General features: G+C 39.8%; 1 protein-coding gene across 2 annotated transcripts in view; it reads left to right on the plus strand.

Annotated features, from left to right (window-relative positions):
* Positions 1–14762: 14762 nt before the first annotated feature.
* Positions 14763–22881, plus strand: part of LOC143354749 (uncharacterized) — a 50237-nt gene continuing 42118 nt past the window's right edge. The window contains exons 1-2 of one of the 2 annotated variants that reach the window (XM_076789031.1): positions 14763–14895; positions 21359–21452. In XM_076789031.1, coding sequence (XP_076645146.1) covers positions 21411–21452 — 42 coding nt within the window. In that variant the 5' untranslated portion in view covers positions 14763–14895; positions 21359–21410. Of the gene's footprint in view, positions 14900–21358; positions 21453–22881 lie in introns of both variants that reach the window. The other variant, XM_076789032.1, reaches the window with a different exon arrangement.

The following is a 22881-nucleotide window of genomic DNA, read 5'->3' on the forward strand; positions in this document are numbered from 1 at the left end:
TTGTTCGTGTCTGCTATTGTTATTCACGACGAAGATCGATGGCACGGCACGCGCGTTTCGTAATCGTGCCGGGTTGATCCGTTTTCTTCTTGAATCATGGAAGTTCATGAATTCTGAACATTGTTCGAGTATACTTCGCCGGAGCACGGGATATATATTACAAACACGCTTAATTATTACGACGATGCGCCGTCAAATATATCACTATTCCTGAATATTCCTCGATTTATTGCGACCGTCGAAGTCCATCAACAATTTTCAATAAACGTTCGACATTATATAGAAAACTGTGCACCAAGTTACTCCGAAGCAAGACTAAACAGAAAAATCATACTTTTAATCAAAAACACTCTCTGATAGTAATCTGCGTATTTTATGCATTTTTGGCAAAAGTGAGTGGGTGTAATTTAAAACTGTAGAAACGAAAATACTGTTACGTTATTTTCTACGTATTAAAAATATTTCAAAAGAAAACGCTATTTCACACATTTTTATTCTGCACAAAAATCTAGACTACAAATTCTATATGATATTAGCATCTATAATAAAAATAGGTACGTATTTAAGCACATCACTGTATTAGTTTCAGCCTAATAAAATAATTGTAAGGGGAAAGAAATTTTTATTTTGTGCCTTGCAGTCGGTGCAAACATTTTGCAGAGAGATCCGCAACGACTGAATCACTGCACTTTTCTGTGAATCGAAGCACGGAGAAACACGCCGAAATGTATCGAATCTCTCGAACAAATAAGATTTCGCGAAAATACACTTCCCGTCGAAACTTGATATTTCCACAGCGCGCCATTAAAAGGGATTTAAAAACCCTCAGAAGCTTCGATGTTATTTTTTGCGGATGCTCGTCAATTCCTCCGCACCGTTCCGCAACAGACGGGGAAAAAGCTCGGAGCGTTACAAAACGTTCGCACGTAATAAGCATAGGTACGTTGTTGCCGCGGGTGGGCGAATTTGTTTCTTTGTCCGATCGTTTGCAAAGTTACAGAGAATTTGCACAGTGGAGCCTCTGTTGTGCGAACACGCGTTATCAATTCGCAATGATTCCACACGAAATTGTACTATCTTGATTTATGGCATTCACAGATTTGGAAATGCCGTGTTTATGCGAGGCACAAAATGTATCAAATGTGTCAGTATCAAAGAAAAGTGGGAAACGGTTATATTGCTGCGGATTTTATTCATTCGTGACAAAAATAAATAAAATAAAATACGGAAAGCATTGGAGGAACTTAACACTAGGTTTACGGAGCATTAAAAGTGAGTATTTTACATTACTTTATAAAAATAAGAAGAATGTGTCTATCCAAGTTTTCAGCCATTTTTTAAATAATATATACCTAAGGAAATAAGTTTGTTGAGTAATTCCACGTAGATGGATCTTCACAATCTCAATAATCGTAAATTAATAATATTAGAATCCGTCATTTTGACGGGTCCCGTAAACTTAGCGTTAAGAACACTGTTATGTTAAACTGAATAATTACTAAGAGAAGAAATCAATTTCTATGTCACTCCTGTTCCTTGAAATTGCAGTTTAGAGTTGCTCTAATGAATATTATACATTAGCCACGATTTAATATTCACCAAAAGAACGGTGGAAAGTTATTCGGGCACCTAATATAAAAACGTGTGCTCGGAATCGATTAAATATCGTGGATTCGAGAATGGCTCGAGAGTCTCCGCGGAATGGCTCGAAGGAATCGGAAAAAATCGATACAGTCGCCAATCGTAATTCCCTCGTTGACAAATGATTTCTCGGGCGCACGGAACCTAACTCCCTAACACCGGCGAAATCTAGAGACGATAAGCATCTCGGAAAAGAAGTAAAGGGACGGTAAAGTCTGGCCCGAAACGTCGCCGGATAATTAGAAAGTTTATCTGAGGAGAAATCCCGTCTGGTAATCTTATTCGCATTAATTATTTTCCCTTCGCGACTGACTGAGATCTGATTAAGACGCCCGCGGGCTCTGCCACTTCCCCGAATTCGTTTTATTTTTCTTTTTTCTTTTTCGACGGGGGAAAAATGCCTACAGAAGGGAAAAGGAAACTCGGCGAGGAAAAGGGAACCTTGCAAAGGGACGGCCATAGGGGTGGATAAAAACCGGAAGCGGTACACAAAGGTGGCAAAACGAAGTACGCGATAAAAACGGTCAGAGAAGGAAATTTTTGCGGGAGAAAAGGGAGCCGGTGAAATTATCCGTGATAATGGCAGGCGAGAACAAGATATTAAAGAACGCGGGCTAAACCAAGAAAGCCGGGAGAGGATTCTTTAAATTTTCTTCTCGTGTGTTGCGTTACGTTGAGCAGCATTTTTTCCTTTTTTTTTTCTCGAGTCTCTTTAACTGTGGACTTTTTGTTCGACGGCGACTTTGAACTGGTCTCTTTGCGGCTGTCTGAAGGGTTGATTAAGTGGAAAGTAGAACTCCGTTCGCTTCACTTAACGGTTTAGGGATGTTCCAGACTTTTTCTTAATTCATTAGTGTGGCAGGACAACGGGCAATCTGCTCTGTTGACATAGAAGAGTTTCAATCATTGTTCCACATGTTGGATTTGTTGAACGAATAGAGAGAGTTTGTCGAGGAGAATCGATCGAAAATTAACGATCAATATTTGTCGCGTAGTATTTCGTGTTTGTGTTTGTAAACAATTGTTTGTTACAGAGTACGGTTACATTGGCCAGTATGTTATTTATGTTAGTAGACAACATCGGTAATTCAACAATTCTTTAGCCAATGTTGCTTTACACCTTAAATCACCACATTTTGTTGTATTGGTAAGTACCATGAGTCACAGTTTGAAGAAATACTTCGCATTTCCAGTATGAGAAACATTCGAGGTCTGATAAAATGGTGGCGAAATAATATTCAGACAATTTCATCAAACAGAACATAATTTCGCTTGCCCGTTCATGCACGTACATACAAAATACGTCGCGTAGAATTATAACACAATTCTCAGTAAAAAGTGTAAATTGCAAGTCTGAAAGAACAAATTATTCTCGAAGCCGTTTAACCGCGTTACTTGAAGAATGCTTGCAATATTACAGAAAATATGAACGTTTCTGCGAATAATAGTGAGCCGGATAGGTCCGGAAAGATTACCAATAACCGGGAACTCTAAGTTGTTAGAGGGATGAATTCGAGCAATTTGGGGAAATAGCGTGACGAGGGAAGGAAATTGATAAAAGCAACCAGAGTAACAATGAGAAAAGGATTTGAGGGAGGGTACGAACGGCGGCAAGAGGAGGCAGGAAGGGGGAGGGGGGAAGAGGAGGTGGAGAGGATGAGGAGGAGAGGGAGGGGGTGGAAACTTGTTCGCAACTTTTCACTTTCAGTTCTCAGCCCCGCCGACAGGAACTGGCGTCGTTTCGTTTATTAATCGCCCCGATTCTACAACAGCCGATCGTAAAACTTGCAGTTACGCAATTTGTCACGGGACCGGGGGTTCTATTAAAATTGACGAAGCTTGGAAGGGGCTCACTTTTCAATTAAATCGTGAGAATTTTGCCAGGAAGTTCGGGAACAAGAGCGAAGAGTGTAATACCGGCGACGATTATTCGAAACAATGCCGACTGTGTCTCGTCGCGTGGAACGATGAAAATGTTCACGTGGAAATTAAATAGTGCAGGCGAAATTAATATCGAGTCCTGATGAACTGAATCCAGTGACTTTTATTTGTATTCCGACAATCTTTCTATGGTAGCAACTTTTTCAAACGTGGACCAAATTAGTTGCATTTCTTCGACGAGTCGGAAGCCGTTCTTCGGAATTTTAGAAATCGATTGAACGAAGCTTGTGTAAAGTAGTAATACTTTGAAGAGTAATTGATTCTGTATGTACAATTTTGTTTTGTGTTCGTCGAGAGCGGCGATGTAGGTTAATCTTTTTTCTATGACCGACTATTGAATGATTCATCATTTTTCATTTAAAAAATGTCTGTGTAGATGCTCTTCATACGACATAAATTGTTCCATTTCCTTCGACCCGTTCTTCGAATCGGCCTTGGACCGTTAGCAGAACTTGGAGACACGTCTATCAGAAGGAATGATCGATGGTCCTTCGAACGCGATTCCTTGGAATGTCTTCCATGGTACAATATCTTATAATCAATCAGAATTATCCGTGCATTTTTCTGACACGTTGAAGTGCGTTCTACCGCAGATTTTGTCCGGTGCATGTAAACGATTCTGCTTGAACATCTCCCTCCATGAGAAACGTATTTCCTTGTTATCAATAAAAGTCGTCTGCCTATACGGTAGCCAAAAAATGAAAAAATGAAAGAAAATTACTCGATGCCACCTGTACTTAATTGTTACTTTATTGAAGCTACTCACGAACGAAATAAAATTGGCTCTCGACTTTCCCTAAATTACCGATGAAAATATGAATCTGCTTAAACCAACATTTCCACATAAAATGTGAAATATTAAAAATAAAAAATGAATGGTAAAGAAAGTATGAATTAAAAAGATGTACGAAGGTTAAACTTCGCCTTGGCAACCCAGAAATTGTTAATTTTTAACTAATTTGTAACTTGTCGAGAAAATGCCAAAGTTTTAAGGCGAGGAATTCACTGGTTCAAAAGTCATGTGTGTTTAAAGTTGAGAAGCTGTCATCGAGAACAGAAATAGGAGAACTTAAGCAATATTTTGTAACAATTGTTTTTTCTAGAAAGATTAGTTTACTGATCGATACGACCAACGAATAAAGTACAAGAAGAAGCATTTCCATAAAGGATCGCCTGCGGTGAATAAACAAGATGCGCGTTCGAAACCGAACTTCGTCCTAAAAATGCGTTATTAACGTTTGCAGCGCGTGAAAAATGAGGAAGGCCATAAAGGAAGGGTAGCATTGGATAATTTCTTAATGTCACTCGACGTCTCGAGCTGCCACGATGGCCCACAAACCGTAAATGCAGGATCGTAAAAAACATGGCCATCGATAAACGTGTTCCCTTTAGCCCCGGACGAAGAAGCTTTCAAAAAAAGGAAAAAAGGGGGGGAATGGGAACGATACGAGTGGGGGAAGGACGGATAAATTAAAAAGCTTCGCGTGTCCCGTTTTGTATTCAGTAGGCCATGAGATCCCCGGAGACCCGGCGCGGCGGAGAGGAAATTGCGGGAATTTTCGTCGGAACGATGCAAAAGCTGCGAGTGTGTGTCCTTGGTCGCAAATCCACGGCTGCGTATCCGGAGCTAAGGACCTTGAAACGCGAAACGACCGCATTCCGACTACCGTACATAGTGATGGAATTCAAGCCTGCTCGAGGGATCTTGAACTGGCTCGCCAAACTAGAAAACTTTCGGGCAATATTGCTCGGAATGGCTGTGCTGCGGTCGGACACCGATTTCCGGCCTTGTGTGCCATAAACAAGCTTTCAATAACAATTCAAGATCCCCTACGGTAGAATGCAGTCATACGAAATTATTAAATTCACGTTGCAACTCGCTATTATTATGGATAGATATGGAACCAAGAAATGGGACCTAAATGCACGTTTATCTCTTATTCTCAGAATTGGGCTTAACTTCACCTTGGCAACCCAGAAATTTTTTACTTTTTACTCTATAATCCTAAACATCTTGACGAGAAAATGCCAACATTTTAAACCGAACATTTTTGGAAATGTTTCGTACTAGTGTAAAATTATGTTCATGCAGCATTTTCACACAGAAATGTCTAGATAAAGTCTTGTGTATGTTACAATCTATTACAAATTCATACTACTTTATTTAAGTAGTAGTAATTTAATGATATTATTATTTTTGTTGCTATTCTTAGTGTTTCATTCGTTAAATAAAATAATGGTACGACCTACTTCAGCTCAAAAGGGTTGAAATGCAATTAGAAAACTTTGTTGCAGTTCTGTTATTTTTTAGAACACACTCCTCACTGTAGATGCTTCGTAAAAACATACACATTTAATGAAAGAGAAAATGCACAAAAATAAGGAAAATTTAAATTAAGATACTTGCAGTATGCCATGCAGCATACTAAATAAATTTTAACTTCAACTACCACAAGTTAATAATAGAAACAACACGGACCAGAAAATTGGTAAATGAGTAGAACATAAGTTGTATAAATTATATCTCTTAATATGCTACATTGAAATTAGTGAGCATCGCTAATCTGAGTGCATTATAATTGTTTGTAAAAGTTCTGGTTAGTTGACCGACGATTTTGTAACAGAGCGTTGAAGATAATAAACGATGGTCGAATAAAATAAGAAAATTAGCAGTTTTTCCCACATAAATTTCGCTGCGTTCGTATCAACTGCAACGTTGATCGCTGCGGACGAGAGTTTGATTTATAGACGTTAATGTATGCAAGAAGCGTCAAGTTCGTAAACCGTTTATGCACGTTCGCGAGATTAAATATTTCAGATAGTATTTTCAAATGATTTTCCAATACTGCTCACAGATTTCTCTGGAAGAAAAAGTGCGGCTGATAAGAAAAATGCGAGTGCTACGGAATTTTTACGCGATAAGGAGTAAGGGTAAACGTGTAGGCCGACAGAAGTAGAACAAGGCCGAGCAGCACGAGGCATCGTCACTTGCCGCCATCTGAGGACTGAAAGAAGAACTATAAAGGCCGCTTATGAGATCACGGAGCGCTTCTTCTGTACTATCGACTTGGCGAACAAACAAAAATTATTCGCAAGAATATTTCGTTAATTTTTATCTTCACGAAAATGTGAAATAGAGAACTAAATATGTGATAGTGCACAATTGTTAAAGATAAATGTTGACACTTACATATTATACGTGTTGTACCCTGAATCATTCAAAAAATGGAGATTTTACATTTTGCCCCTTATCTGAAACATAAGTAAAATTACGGATTTAATGCTAGCATAAATAAATCTGTATAAAAACAGTTGTACTCTTTTTCATTCTTTCACAAGCTTGCCACTTGCAACGTCTTCAATTATCAAGTGTTTCTTCCCAATCTTCGAAATGACCCAAATAATTAATTTTTTATTGTAATATGCTCAAAGAAATTAATCTATTGAACAATTCTTCACAAGTACGTCCTTGCACTCTTAATAATTGTAAACTTAAAAATTTCGAGTCCGTCATTTCGACGGGTATCGTAAATCTAGTGTTAAAACACGATTCAGCAAGAAGTCTACCAGCAGTGACAAACTCTTTGAACTCGCTATGAAACCGCTATCATCCCTCCATAGTGATCTAGTCGGTGGCAACGCGAGCCGCATATTTCAAAAAATGTGATCGCGAGATATCGAACCGTGTCGCGGCAGGTTCTCCGGCATCGCTCGGTGATATCGGGTAACATTTTCGTAAGTTCGGAAAAAATTTCGGAACAATGTATCCGGGGCTATTCACGGAAGATCAGAGATGGCCCAGTTTCCACGATTTCGATCGTCGGCACTCGGTAAAGCTGATTCGAGGCAGCACACGCTCTGCTATCCACAAAGGCTCGGTTCGGCGTCGCTGCGCTCTGCTCCGCTCCGCTCTGCTCGGCTCGGCTCTGCTCTGCTCGGCGCGCGTCTTCGTGCCTCGACTTCGTTTTCGGTCCCGGGGATCGAATAACGCGCGACGTGACTCCGAAGATTGCATTTTCGCGAGATGAAAACTGCAGAAATAGGGATAAGCGGGCGTCATTCGTGCGAATAAACCGTCGGGGCGTGCGTGAATTCAAATAAACCTCGCCCGGGAAGCGATATGACGTGCTCGAATGGGATCCCCGATGATATTACCCTCACCCGTAGTTTTCCTCGCGGTGCCACGGGAACGATTGAAAATAAAGTCGGACCCGTTTCGCCGGCGACAGAAACGTTCGCGCGATTGGTGCTTGAACCCTAGCCTCCGCGATTGTAATATAAGACAGGTTCGAAATAAGGACACGCACCGCGCTCAGACGCCGCGGAAATATCAATGAGAATCGGGGAACGATACGTGGATGGTCGAGGCCACGGAGATTATTTATTTATGGCTGCGCTGGATTTAGTTTGTTCACCCACTGGCTGCCTATCGATACTCCCCTTACAATCGAATCCGAGGGCTTCGGATTCAGGGGTGACGCCACTGCAGAGCACGAAAATCTAATTTTGAGAATTTTTTAAGGGAATGTAATGAAAGAACTTGAAGTGTGGAAACCAGTCTTTTTATAATCTCTTCTTTTTCTAATAATTTTGTTATTCTTCTTTGTTATTAATCTTTTTCTAATAATTTTATAATAATTTTGTTATTCCCATTCCGCTAATTATTTATCTAGAACCGAAAACCAAAAATTTTTTCAATTTACTACATTCCAAAAGCCGGAGAAGTATCTACGGATTTATTTACGTTGATGACTTTTATTGTTGTAAACAATTTTTCACCTACTTTTTCCCCAGAAAATTTAACGTTTTTTCGAAATGTGTACCATTTTTGCTGAAACGGTATATTGAAACCGTTCGTACTTCTCTAGGAATGTAGATTTCAAAAATTTTTCGTTTTCTGCCGTAAGTAAAAAATTGCGTGAGTTATCGTGATTTTATAACAAAATTTTCGTCCACTCTTGAAGTCTGTATAATAAAGGCTTGTAAATATATTTTTCAGTAGTTAAATTCTTTCAATCTGTCCACTGCTATAAATTTCACTTACTCGTTTCTGTCGTAAATGCATAAGATCTGCAGTCTAATGAGGTATGATGTACGATGTATGACACGATACACTTCAAAACCAATGCGCCGTAAATATTGTATCTCGCTACGCAGACTGATTCTTTAACGGTCAGTTTGTCGGTAATTAGTGAGGTCCGGCAAACAAGCCTGAAAATGGCGGCAAGAGCGTCCAATTAGCCAGCGTGTTTGCATAAAATTTCGAGTACGAGACGTGACATCGTCGACATACATAAACGCAGCCGTGCGAGAATGAAATAAAATCGAACTTTTTATCGGCTTGCTGTCGAGGCTATAGTCACAGGGAATCGTTTCAGAATATAATGAGCTGAAAAACACCGCGGGGCTTTCGAATAAAATCGAATCTGCGCAGAGCCGATTACATAAAACGATAACAATTATGTAAGACGCAGAATCGAGTCGTTAGTCATGTTTCCTGCCACCCACGAATTCGACAAATTAGAATTTTATGAGGAGCAGGCTGGATGACAGAAAATCGAGAATAAGGAGGAGGAGTCATTTGCTATTACCAGTCTGTTGGTAATTTTCAAGGTCCGTAGTATAATCTCGAAAACACGTCCGGATAACAGAATCGTCTCGATCGTGTGCTGTACCATTGCCAATAAATACTGCACTATTATTAATATTTTTACAGTAGTACTACAAGTGACGCGTGCTAATTAAATAACAACTTAATAAAACCACTAAAGAGAGAAAGAAATTCCTATCTGCCTCCCACGGTTTCTCGATACACTATGGAAATTGTCACCGTCGTTGACAACAAATTGATTAACCCTTTGCACTCGGCGCTATTTTCATTCTAAAACTAAATTCTTCTTTCGTCTTAGAATATTTTCATTTTATTCATACGAAACTGATCCGATTTTCACGTATAATATGTAAATCTTTAGTAATCTGTTAAATACAAATTTTGTAATGTGGCAAATACATTGTAATATTTTTTGTCATTTCTTTGAAATAACGCCACAACAATTTCTAGTTGGTGCTTCAGTGTCACCACTCGAGTGCAAAGGGTTAAGACTTCAAAAATTCGCACACGCGCCACGAGTGCGTAAAAATTGTCTGCAGGAAAACACTTTTATCTCCAGGAAAAAAAGTCCTGGAATTCCGTACGACCTAGGACCTCTTGCCGCACCCGAGACAATTTTCAATTAAACAAGACGTCCGCCGAACATCTCAGACGTCGCGCGGCAACAGACATCGTCTGAAGGAAGCTTCCTCTTCTTTGATCAAACTTCACCTTTCTCTCGGGCGAACGAAAGAACAGTTCGACTGAAACCAAACTGTCTACTGTCGGATATAGTGTTTCGAGCGGAGGAACATCCCGTGGCGGAGAAGAAAAGGCTTTAAGCTCGGGCTGCGGAGGGTCGTTAATTAAAGGGGATCGAATTAACGCTGCCGCGGTAAGAGCTTACGCTGCTGGAAGCCTCTACTTAGGCGAATCGAGATTCTACTCTCGCCGCGGCGCGTTGCGACGGTTACTTCGACGTGTGCGCGCATTCGCGGTGAAATAATGCGCGACATTAATCAGTCGAATCGTCTTCCCGACGACAGTCCCGAGCACAGCGTTCAAACTCGCGCAGAGAGACAATGTGGCGTTCGCTGAATTCTTAGGATCATTTGCCGGCCTCAAAGCGCGAAGCCACAGTGGAGGTGTAAGAATAGACCTAACACCTTATGGGTTTTCGCCGCGGACGACTGGTTTGCCGACCCGCGGACAATATACTGCGAAACTTATGGAAAACTACTAACTTCCACCGACTGCTAGATCCGGCCCGAAGAATTGCGATCGAGATCCGTATTTGTACTTTATTTTTATCCAAATATACTGTATCTTTATTTTTATGTGAAATAAAGATTGTTCGCGTCAATTTCAAGGTACTGGCACCGAATCGATTTGTTCCTTCAATAATTTTAATAAGACACCCACAAATTCCTTTTACTTGCCATAAATGCAGGAAATCCGCAGTCTATTAATGAAGTACCGACAGGTAAAGCGTTAATTTGCTGAGTAACATCGTCGATTGATATCGTTACTTAGGAGTTTATTGTAACATTGCGGGCGTCCCATTAACACTAGAACTACCGAACCAGTCGAAATGGTGGATGATTTCTTCTTTCACGATTACTGAAACTATGAAAACGTTTTCGCGAGAAATTTTTTAATATATCTCTTCTTTGGAGTACGTGCTACCATAAAAATCGTATGAAACCTGAGCAAATTCAATCTTGCTGTTCTTAGATTAGTAATTTCGGTTTTCACTAATATGTAGATGGCTTTATGTTTTGTTTGATCGACTTCTGTTAACGTTGCATTTGTTTTCTTTCTGACATGTCATAACTGCATCTTTTAGGTTACTTTTGAAGCAAATTACACGTAATTTTGATTCAAATTGTTAGTTCTGTGTCAATTTGAACATGGAGTGCAAAAACGAATATTATAGGCACATATTGCTTTTTTATTTCCGTAGAGGTAAAAAAGCTGCCGAGGCTCACAAAGATGTATGTGAAGTTTATGGTGTGGATTGCTTAACAGAACGCACGTGCCAGAATTGGTTTAAAAAATTCCGTTCTAGAAATTTCTCACTTGAAGACGACCAACGTTCTGGTCGACCATCTGAAGTTGATGATGACCAAATGAAAGCCATTATTGAATCGGATCGTCATATAACTGTCCGAGAGATTGCAGACAGGTTAAATGTCTCGCATACGACTATAGAATATCGTTTAAAAAGTCTCGGAATCGTTGAGAAGCTCTATATTTCGGTTCCACACGAATTGAAAGAAATTCACTTAACGCAACGCATCAACATATGCGATATGCATCTCAAACGAAACGAAATCGACCCTTTTCTGAAGCGAATCATCACTGGTGATGAGAAATGGGTTGTTTGCAATAACACAACTCGAAAACGATCATGGTCGAAGCGTGATGAATCAGCCCAAACCACGCCGAAAGCTGAATTGCACCAAAAGAAGATCATGTTGTCAGTTTGGTGGGATTACAAAGGTATTGTGTATTTTGAGCTTCTCCCAAGGAACCGAACCATTAATTCAGACGTTTATTGTCGACAACTAACAAAACTGGACATAGCAATCAAAGAAAAACGGCCAGAATTGGCAAATCGCAAAGGAATCGTGTTCCACCGTGATAACGCTAGGCCACACACATCTTTGGTAACACGTGAAAAGTTATTGGAGCTTGGTTGGGAAGTGATGTCGCATCCACCATACAGCCCTGACATTGCACCATCGGATTATCATTTATTCCAAAGTTTACAAAACTCTTTGAATGGTAAAACTTTCACTAATGATGATGGTCTGAAATCGCACTTGGATCAGTTTTTCACCGAAAAGGATCAGAAGTTTTATGAGCGCGGAATTATGAAGCTACCAGAAAGATGGCAAAAGATCATAGAACAAGATGGAAAATATTTTATTGATTAAAGTTCAATGCTTTGATAAAAAAATTGGATTTTATTTCACCTAAAAATACCGAAATTACTTTCTTGCCAACCTAATATTATAAAGGGATAAGTCTAGTGTTAATAGCGAATGTTCACGATGGCGCGTGACGGTTTACAGTGCCGATCGCAGGAACCAATTACGATTTCGTTCGGTAGGCTTCGGAGTCATCGCGATAGCCATAGGCGCGACGAGTTTCAGTCGAGCGTAATTTTAATTAGCGGGGCGGTAAGATGCTCTCGAGGTATAGTGCTCGGGAGGAGTCTGTAACACGAGGCAGCCTATGAATCAGGAAACCGGAGGTTTCTGCCCAGGACGTGCTCAAGATTATCTTCCCCTCTCCTTTCGGTAAAATAAGCCACTTTCCTCGCGCCTGTCCACCCACGCCGTTGAATGGATTACGGTTACTTTAATCCGCCAAAGGTATCTGTTACTGTCGTGTAATAATTTCATAACGCTTCACGGGACGCTGCTGGGAAATTTCCAGCTGTACGGAAATATTCCCCCGGCGGAATAACGGTGAAAATTTCGGCTCCGCGCCGTCAATTGATGCGACACCGTTTGTTACCGTCGACTTCGCAAAATTCTCAGATACAGGATCTTTAAGGAAATACACGGAACTTCGCAAATTTTGTTCGTCGTTCGTCAAAGTTGTTGGACGCGACGAAACGTGGCGGTGTGTGTAGTTAATCTCGTGTGTGCGCACATGACAGTGTTGAGTGCACGTTAGCGATTTATTAATTAAGCATTCAAACCTATGTATCTTCATATGGTCAAGCAACGTGTTCAACAGATATATTTTTGTGTTCAACCAGAGAGTTTACTGTTTATGTCACAGGATTTTGTAATATTCAGAAATTGAATTTAAGATTTCAATTTCTTTGAATATGAAAGAAGTTCGTTTTACAAGAACGAGGCTTTCATGATAGTTATGGCGAAACTGTCCGCACGAGAGAAGAACTGACAGTGCGCGTATAATTAACAACTAAAAGCACACAGTGTCTGCGGCATTGACTCTCAGACATTGCGGAGGTGGGTGTTTGTATAGCGAATCAGTATTGGAAACTGCTCGATGACTCGCCGCGCTTAATCACCCGATGAATACGGGTTAAAATTGAATATTAAAACGGAGAATTATCGCAGCCATTGTTTATCGCACGCCTTCTTTTCCTCGAATCACTTCCTACCAATTATTATCGTGACGACGAAAAATTAATAGCAGTGCACTTATATATTTTTCTTATTCTCTATTTCGGTGTCTGTTCTGTTTCATTTGTCTACTTCTTGAAAATAATATTAAAAAATAATGTGTTTTTATCCATTGCGGAAATGTGCTGCTTAATAAATGTTTGCGCAGCTGTTTCTTTCGTTTGGACACATTTAAAGACCTGTCAGAAGATGATAGGTCAGTTCGAGCAGTCGTTTAATCATTCCTCGTCCAAGGCGGAATTCAGGGAAAAAATAAAACGATACACAAGCGCAACCACTTATAAATTGGAAGAAGACAGCTTGTATATGAGCTCATTACACCAGCGATCCTTCGCAGCTTCGCAATCGATCATTTCGACGAGCAACCTGTCCGTCTGTTCCACCTGAGTTCGTAGACGAAGCCTTGTAGGGATGGAAGTGTGACTTATGGCGTAAATCCTTGTGCAGCCTAAAGCCGCAATCGGGACTCCGCCATCTAACATCCTCTGATAACTATGGATACTTCATCGAAGTAACTGCAATTAATTCGCTATCACTACGCCACAATTGAAACGATTAAAACAACTTATAACCACTTACGAACTCTCCACGCGAACTCTGTGGCTTCTATGTACAATACTAATCTATACAACTTGGAATAGAAGTAGTATCGTGCACGTTTGTACACTAATTGATTGCTCAAAATATTCGTTCTTTTCAAATTATGCAAAATATTAGAAAATACATTTTCCTATGGTAGATTTAAACTTCTCAATACGTTTGATTTTCCACAGTCATAATTTTCCAAACAAAAAATCGGAAAAAATTGTCACACTATCCACTTTGAGAGCTTGACGATGCCACATTTTCTCAAATTTTTACCCACGAATTTAGTGCGTAATTTAGCTTTTCCAGGTAACTACCCTCGAAGTAGAGGGCTGAAACTTGAACCAAGAATCCTCTTCTTGTTGAGTTAATGAATGGGCTTCGATGCAATTCGGTTTAGGGGTAGTTTTTGCCCCGTGGCTTTTCGCGTTTCACTGTCGACCTATTTTGACTGCTGACAGACAGCCGTAGCTGTCGATCCTTGCCTGGCGACCCACTGCAAATTGTTGGGTTCGAGCCTGTGTCCACAACCAAAAAATCAGAAAAAATTCTCATACTGCCTACTTGAGGAGCTCTATAACGCCACACTTTTTCCAAATTTTTTTCCGAAGTGGGTGGTTGGATCATGGCAGTAGAATTTTCTTTTGCGTGAGTTAACGAATGTTCTTCGACGCAATTCGGTTTAGGGGTAGTTTTTGCCCCGGGGCGTTTCACGTTTCATTGTCGATCTGTTTTGACCGTTGATAGACAGCCTTAGCAGTGCTGTCGATCCTTGTCTGGCGAGGCACGGCAAATTGGTGGGAGTAGGACGAAGAGAGGGAGCCGTAGGGTTAAGCAGAGTGGGATTTCGCGCGATTGAGGAGAGAGGGATGGTGGAACTGTCAGTGCTACATCGGTTCTCTTCACGTAAGGACGAGCCACGAGGGATCAGCTGCGTATCACTTATCGTCGGGGACACCTTTTCTGACCGAGGTGAGCGAGCACCGTTCAAGCCTTATCAAACGATTAATAGTCCGCTGCCCGGTTCCGAACGATAACCCTTCGACGTGGCAACGTGTGCTGTCCGCTCGTCAACAGATCGTCTGTTTACCGTGTTGACAGCTTGACAGGAAACCCAGACGATTTTCTCGTTAAAACATACTTTGATAACGCGGAAACCTGAGAAAATCTCGCGGTAAAATGCACGTCGATATTCGAATCTCGCGCGCTCGTTCGCTGCGCGTCTTTAACAGAATAGAGAATTTGTTCCAGCAATTCTCAGTGGAGAATTAATTCTAGTCATTTTTCATTCAGAATTATTTGTAGTCATTTTTAACAGGGAATTATTTTCAGTAATTTTTAACAGAGAATTATTTTTAACAATTTTTAACAGAGAATTATTTTTAGTAATTTTTAACAGAGAATTATTTTCAGTAATTTTTAACAGAGAATTATTCTCAATAATTTTTAACAGAGAATTATTTTTAGTAATTTCCAATGGAGAATTACTTTATTCATTCACAACGGAGAATCAGTTTTAGTAATTTTCGAAGACAATTCATTTGTAATCGTTGTAAATAAAGAATGATCTCTAACCGTTTTCAGTGGAGAGTTACTTCAATGAATTTTCAATGGTGAATTATTTTTGGTAATTTTCAATTGAGAATTATCTGTAGTCGGTTTCAATGGAGTACTACCTGAATTAATTTTCAATGACAATTTTTGGTAATTTTCAATAGAGTATTATCTTTAGTCAGTTTCAATGGAGTACTACCTGACACTAATTTTCAATGAGGATTTCTGATAATTTTCGATGGTGGATCATCCCTAGTCTTTTTCGACGAAGAATCACTTTTGTTAATTTCACTTTAGTTTTTAATTTGTTTTATCATTCATTTTCGAGACTAAGATCGAATGGTGAATTGTTTTGTATACTTATTGTACTTGGATAGTATGAATTAATTTTTAATGAAACGTCCACAGACGTGGGCCTCGCAATTTAAAAAGAAACTAGTACACCCATGCTTTCGAATCCTGTGATAAATTTCCACAAACTGTACTTGCTTTGGTGAAAATGGATCACGCCGAATAAAAAATTCCCGAAGTTCTACCGAATGCGAGAATTCGAACTATTTAGTAAAATTCTTGGCGCAAAACTTTGTAAAGAATGCTTCGAGGTGGAGATTGAACTTGAGGCGTGTTTCGTTAATCAAGGGAGAATTGTCTGCATCCTTCGACGAGATAAAAATAGACTACAGCTTCAATATGTTTAATCAGAACGAAATTGTATTTCGTAATCATAGGATATTAATAATTTTACAAAAATGGTAGAGGGCGAACGGGTGAAACTCGTCTCTATTTTTCAATAATTTGAGTATAATGTTCTTTCGCAAAAATGTTACCAAGAGAATTTTACTCTTGAAGTGCCGAGTCTGCCAAAGCACAGGTTCAATTTGGTATTGTAAAAGTGTAACCAGCAAAACAGATTGGCAAAATCGACATTTGTCGCGGATTGGTGTCGCGGGCGCAAAGTTTCATTATAATAAGGGGATTAACACCTCCTCGATTCCTGTTGCCAGAGTCAAATGAATTCAACTTGCAGCGCGAGGCGCAAATCGCATCGAATTCTACGGTCGAGTTGGTCCGATCCTCTCGAACGCACATCGTAAATGCGATCGCGCAGATATGCGCCCACGAGGACGTACTCGAGTGCATCGTTTGCACGCGTATGCCTCTTGAGAATACCTGTAAACACGCGATATATCATATCATGGACGTCCGCGAGTTCGATTAATTACCGAAGTCGATAGCCTGGACATCGACCTATGCCAAAATCCTCTACCAATCATCTCGAAATCCGACGAACACCTACGATCCTGTTCCAAGTAAAAAAGAAAATTATCTTCTGTAAATAATTAAATATCTCCCTGTAATTTATCAAAGCATTTGTATTGCAATTTTTATCAGCGTCACGTTACGCGAGTTAGTCTGAAAATGGCTCCGTCGCAAAACACGTTCGATTTCCAACATCCTATAATCATGTGTCCCCGGTACAATGAACTTCGCAACCTGCATTCCACGACCATTCATTCAGTGCAATGCACTTACCTTCTCGCTTGCGATTAGTCGATGGAAAATCTGAGAAGTGTGATCGATAACGCGGATGTGTATGAACAATATTTTTAATTACAAATAGACCTGTACACTGATCGAAACTAACAGCATTTTTGCTTTAGTTTTTCAATCAGAAATCTTCCTGTTCGAGGCAGAAATTTTTCTTTCAATTCATTGTTTGCAAAATGATCTATGAAATTAGAAATTGGGGAAGTCTAATTGTATATTGACACAGAATTAATTTGTACACCTCTAATTTGACAGAGGATTTTTGTGCAAAATTGTTGGGATTTCTTTTCTGTATATCTTTTAAAAAATAAAACAGCAGTATTTAAAAATTCTTAGTGTTCAGTGTTCTATTCATTTGATCAATTCATTTTCGTCACAAATGCGTAAGACCCGCAGGCTAGTAATAAATGTTTGGGCAACGAAGACGGTCGATTGTCAAGCTGGAAAGACAGACAAATGGGTGGAGGGGGAGGGGGGACACAGCATAAAACTGCTCGTTCGAAACGAGACGCGGGAACCGGGACTACGGTTCGCGAATTCTTCACAATGAGAAACGCGAAGGACCGAGGAGAATCGCGTCTGCCACATGTCTGGCTTATGCGAGCCGAGATGAAAGATAGGCCAGCCTGGCTCCCGAATGACCGGCCGATCTCGAGATGCAGCTACCTAATTGCACCGTTACGCGAATAAGAACGGGCCGTTAAATCATTGGACCAGTGGCTGCTGAACGTGGCAATCTGAGGGGAATTTTTTCCGCTTGACGATTCTGCAAAAACGCGACCACACGAGTAATAACTGTCCACCGGACTTTTCGAGCGATTAAGGTTATCCAATTTTTATGTGTGTCATGGCATTTTGCTGGAAAGTCTGAATATATTTTTTCGAATATTTTGCAAGTGAATTTTGCCGCGTTAAATTACACTTGCGGACTGTGTATCCCGTTTATGGAGGTGCGTGTTTATTTTTGACGTGTTCGCGGTTGGTTATGGGGCTTAATGGAATTAAGTCGGAGTAATTAGAGAAGATTAGAACCTGAAGGGACTGACGTATTAATCGACAATGAGAAAATTGGATTAACTTTGGGCAGCGCGTCGGCGGTGTCGTTTTCTGCTCGTTTTGGGCAAACACACGTGGGCACCACATGCGAACGCGTGGTTAATTGCACACGTGATGCACAAGCGTTTACGTTGTTTACATGTGCATGCTTTCGGTAGTCGGCGCTCGAATCTGCATGCAATTCGTAGACGTTCGACGCTCGGACTATCTGTTAGCTGGTGCTTGGAAATTTGAGCAGAGTTTAGCAAAATATTCCGTAGCTGCTATTCGATCCGTAATTAAGCTTGAAAATCGCAAATGGTGAAAATATTTATTCGATAGAGAGCAGAAATAAATTTTGAATAGACTTAGAATTTCTATTGAAATGTTCGTCGAGAGACGATAGTTGTTTTGTGAATGAATTAACATTCTGAGCACACCTGAGAATGGTGCTCGTCGTACAGGCGCCGAATTCCATCGGAAATGACCGCGTATTCCACGTTTAATTATAGAGACGAAGCCGTGTACCTGAGGTGGCCAAACTCATGGGAGTAGCGTATGGTAATCCTAGAGAAGTTTTAGTAAAACTATAAATAATCTCGGCAACAAAAAGACACGAACACTGTCGAATACCTGGGTCAGCAGACGGTCTCGTTTAGTCGGCTAAATATCTTCGTGCTTAATTGTCTACCGCGTTCAACATCCATTAAAACTTTATACGTTACCTTCGACCAAAATTATCCTAAATCAATAATTCCCGTCACAATGTTACCAAACTCTACCATTTTTGTCTCACTAATTCCCGGGCAATTAACAATAAACAGTACCCTTAAATTAGAGCAGAAATTAGAGCAGATGAATGGGAGCACGATTTCAAAGATTTAAATAAACCCGAATTAATTCACGAGCTCCGGCACAATCGTTAAAGTTTCTTGCCCAGAGTATAATAGTTACAATCGATGTTTCCTTTATTTTGTGCTCAGACATTCAGTTTTCATGCTGAACAAGTAGCTCTATTATCACCGTAATTAACTCGAAGAGCTCTAATTTCACCTTCGGCGACAATTTCCGAGAGCCGATCGAGGAATATTGAACACCGTCGGCAAAGAAGTCGTGTCGCTCGGTTCTTAACCATAAACGACTGCCAGGATTACGTCATGGAACGTGACTCACGGATAGCTGATGGCCTAAAAACTCTATTGCGACGGCTAACGACGCCGAGTTAATAATTTCCTGCAAGGAGCATCGCCAAGGACGATTGCGGCGACCATCCGAATTTATATGACATTATTTCTCGATCAAAGACGCATCAATCAAGACCGCACCGTCTAATCTGCATCGGTGATTCCGTGTCGGATTAATCATGATCCGATAACCGATACTTCATGTTTACACGCCGAGATCTATTTTCGTATAAATTGAGTAAGACGTTTACAAGATTGATTATGGAACGACAGAAATTCTGTAAAAAAAACCTATTGTATTCTCTTTAGCTGAAAACTATTCTTCAGAAAAAAAATATATAATTTAAAGATTTATTATGGAACGACAGATCTTCTGAAAAAAAACCTATTGTATTCTCTTTAGCTGAAAACTATTCTTCAGAAAAAAAATATATAATTTAAAGATTTATTATGGAACGACAGATCTTCTGTAAAAAAATAACCTATTGTATTCTCTTTAGCTGAAAACTATTCTTCAGAAAAAAATATATAATTTAAAGATTTATTATGGAACGACAGATCTTCTATATAAAAAAACCTATTGTATTCTCTTTAGCTGAAAACTATTCTTCAGAAAAAAAATATATAATTTAAAGATTTATTATGGAACGACAGATCTTCTGTAAAAAAAAAACCTATTGTATTCTCTTTAGCTGAAAACTATTCTTCAGAAAAAAAATATATAATTTAAAGATTTATTATGGAACGACAGATCTTCTATAAAAAAAACCTATTGTATTCTCTTTAGCTGAAAACTATTCTTCAGAAAAAAAATATATAATTTAAAGATTTATTATGGAACGACAGATCTTCTGTAAAAAAAACCTATTGTATTCTCTTTAGCTGAAAACTATTCTTCAGAAAAAAAATATATAATTTAAAAACAATATTTTTAGAATACTATTTTTATTCAAAACAGTGGTTCCTGTCCGAAATATTGTTGCGCCTTTTGTGCCGTCGTCACTGTCCAACGAAATGTCGAATGGACATCGTAAAAGAAGTGGTTCGAGTAGGCGATTCTCCGATTGTGTTTGGCGACATAGTACAGTTCCGGCGCGTCTAGCAGCTGCCAAATATTATAATTGACGGATGCAGCGGCCGTAGAAAGGATAGCGCGTGGGCGGAAGGATCGCAGGAATCGAACCGTTGTTTCTCATTCGATCGTTTATTCCGGATAAAGATCGAATGTTTTCAATGGTGGGTGGATAGAAGTCGCGTGGGCGCGTTCAACTTTGACGCAATTACGTTTCCCTGTGACGATCGTTCTCCTATTCTTTTATTCGTTCGGGCATCTGGCCCAAAAGATGGACGCTTAAGAACTGCGAACATACCGAAACTTTTATTACTTCAGCTTCGTAAAATCGGAAAATTGATCCGAGTATGCGGGACGTTCGAAAACAGGATCCAGACGTTCGAAGATTCAAGTTGAATTCGTTTTAAAAAATTCCAGTCTGTACTGTTTATTCTGGTAGATCTTTGTGCAAAATAAAAATTGTCGAACTATAAGAGACGGAAGTTAAGTGAAAGTGTGTGTCCTCGGGTAATAATTTTGATATTGAATTTAGCGTTGATTCAATTCTACTTTCGGAAAGGACATATCACGAGTGTGTCGTACTGCAAAATTAAGAATTGAGAAAAGCAAAAAATATGCGGGGCCTGGTCAAGATTAAATTCCATATTTTACACTCTCTTAAAGTCCTTTACGGGGGCCATGAATGCATAAAAATTGGCATTCCGGATACGAGAAGGAGGCGGATAAAACGGCGAATATTCTTCTAAAATATTTTCACGAAGAGGATCGTCGAAACGTTCGCGCGTTTAGGTGCAGAGTGTTCTGCATCCGGATTTGCGTGCGCCGGGGACGCACCAGACTGTATCCAAAGTAATAACGCTCAGCTACCGGTACTTTGGCGAACATGTCGGGAATTCTGTTTAAAATAAGTCACCGGTCTCTGGTAAGACTGCATCGGAACAAGAACACGCGAAAACTGAAACGTGAACGTTAAAAAATTGTAAAAAAATCCTCCAGAGAAATTGTGCATTTTTAACGGGTCCTGTCCACGAATTTGTTTCAGAAATACGGCGCATCGCCCGTCGAGTGGTCGCAGAACGATCGTTCAATCAATTATGGCAGCACCACAGGCCTCCTCTCGTCTCGAGTTGTTGCAGGTATGTCTCCCGATGCAAAAATGATTTACTTTTCGGTTTCTATCTTTCGAGTGAAGCGAGATTTTTGCGAGATTCTTTAAGATAGGGGTGTGCGAAAGAAAAAGGGGGAAAGTCTCGGAAAATCTGGTGAACGGAGTTTCGATTACCTAACCGCGTTTACGGTCGCGAGAGTCCTCGCCACAGTCCCGTAATCTTGAAATGCCCGAGCTGGTTAAGGCTCGGTTGTATCGCGTTCTTCTTTGGCCCACGTATCTCTGCGGGCACGCCGACTGGTCGCATATATGGCATCTTGTTCTTGGCTCGTGTACACGTAGCTAACGACCCACGTACAGATGTACCCGAAATCGACGAGCACGGCCCATATGTTCTGCGAGTGGGCATGCTTGTCTTCGACCTCTCGCACAGGTGATCTGTCAGACGGTGCACGCGGTTTAGGAGACCCCCGAACTTGACGTGACGCTCGATAATCGCCTAACTGCGCCATTGTTTCGGCAATGTTTCGAAGACAACGTCTCGACTGCGCTCCAGAACACAGCCAAGTCGATATCGTATTGTTCACTGTCTTCGGAACATTTTTGTCAATTTATTGTGTCCTCGGAATGCAAGCTTAAGTGCCAGAAATCAATCCCAGAGATTCTCACAAAATCAGTGTAATCTAATTAACCGTTTGCACTCGAAGCTATTTTTACTCGAAAACGAAACATTTCTTCCGACCTAGAATATTTCCCTTCTATATATATATTTTTTTATGTTATACATACGAAAATGGTGCAATTCACTAAAGTGTTTAGTAATTTATTAAATAAAAATAAATGTAATAATGTAAGAAATATATTGAATAATGATACAGCAATTTTTAGGGGCGCCATTCGAGTGCTAAGGGTTAATGAAACCGAAACTAGAAATTTAAAATGTATTATAGGGGATGCTGTCTTAACCCTTCTGAATTCTAAAGATCCTAATAAAATTCGGTTTATCTGGATGTGTCACAATAAAAATGAATTTCTGAACCTAGTCAAAAATCATTCATATGTGACTGACGTGGCAGTGAACGTGTTAAAATCTTTTCTTCGCTTGATAAGAACTGAATTTTGCATTATTCATGTGTAGTTTTAGTTTTGACTTTACTGCCTCTAATCCTCGATTTATTTACCTGATAGTAACTTTTCAATCATTTTTGTATCTATAAATTTAACTTGGAATATTTTTTACGTGCTTTAATGTTTTGTTTATAGATTGTCCTGCTCTTTAAAGCTGGTTTAAATTTTAATACAGTCGTGAAGAATTCAAGATTTCTGTGAAGTAAGCGTTTCGAGTGCGAATAATTTGTGGTTTAATTGAAGAATGAATTGAGGACAATTAATGAATTGAGCATAAATCGAACTATGATTTTTCGAAAAAATTGTTTCATTCGCGAGTACTTTGTCGC

The sequence above is a fragment of the Halictus rubicundus genome, chromosome 6 (assembly GCF_050948215.1).
Source record: "Halictus rubicundus isolate RS-2024b chromosome 6, iyHalRubi1_principal, whole genome shotgun sequence".
Lineage (NCBI taxonomy): Eukaryota > Metazoa > Arthropoda > Insecta > Hymenoptera > Halictidae > Halictus > Halictus rubicundus.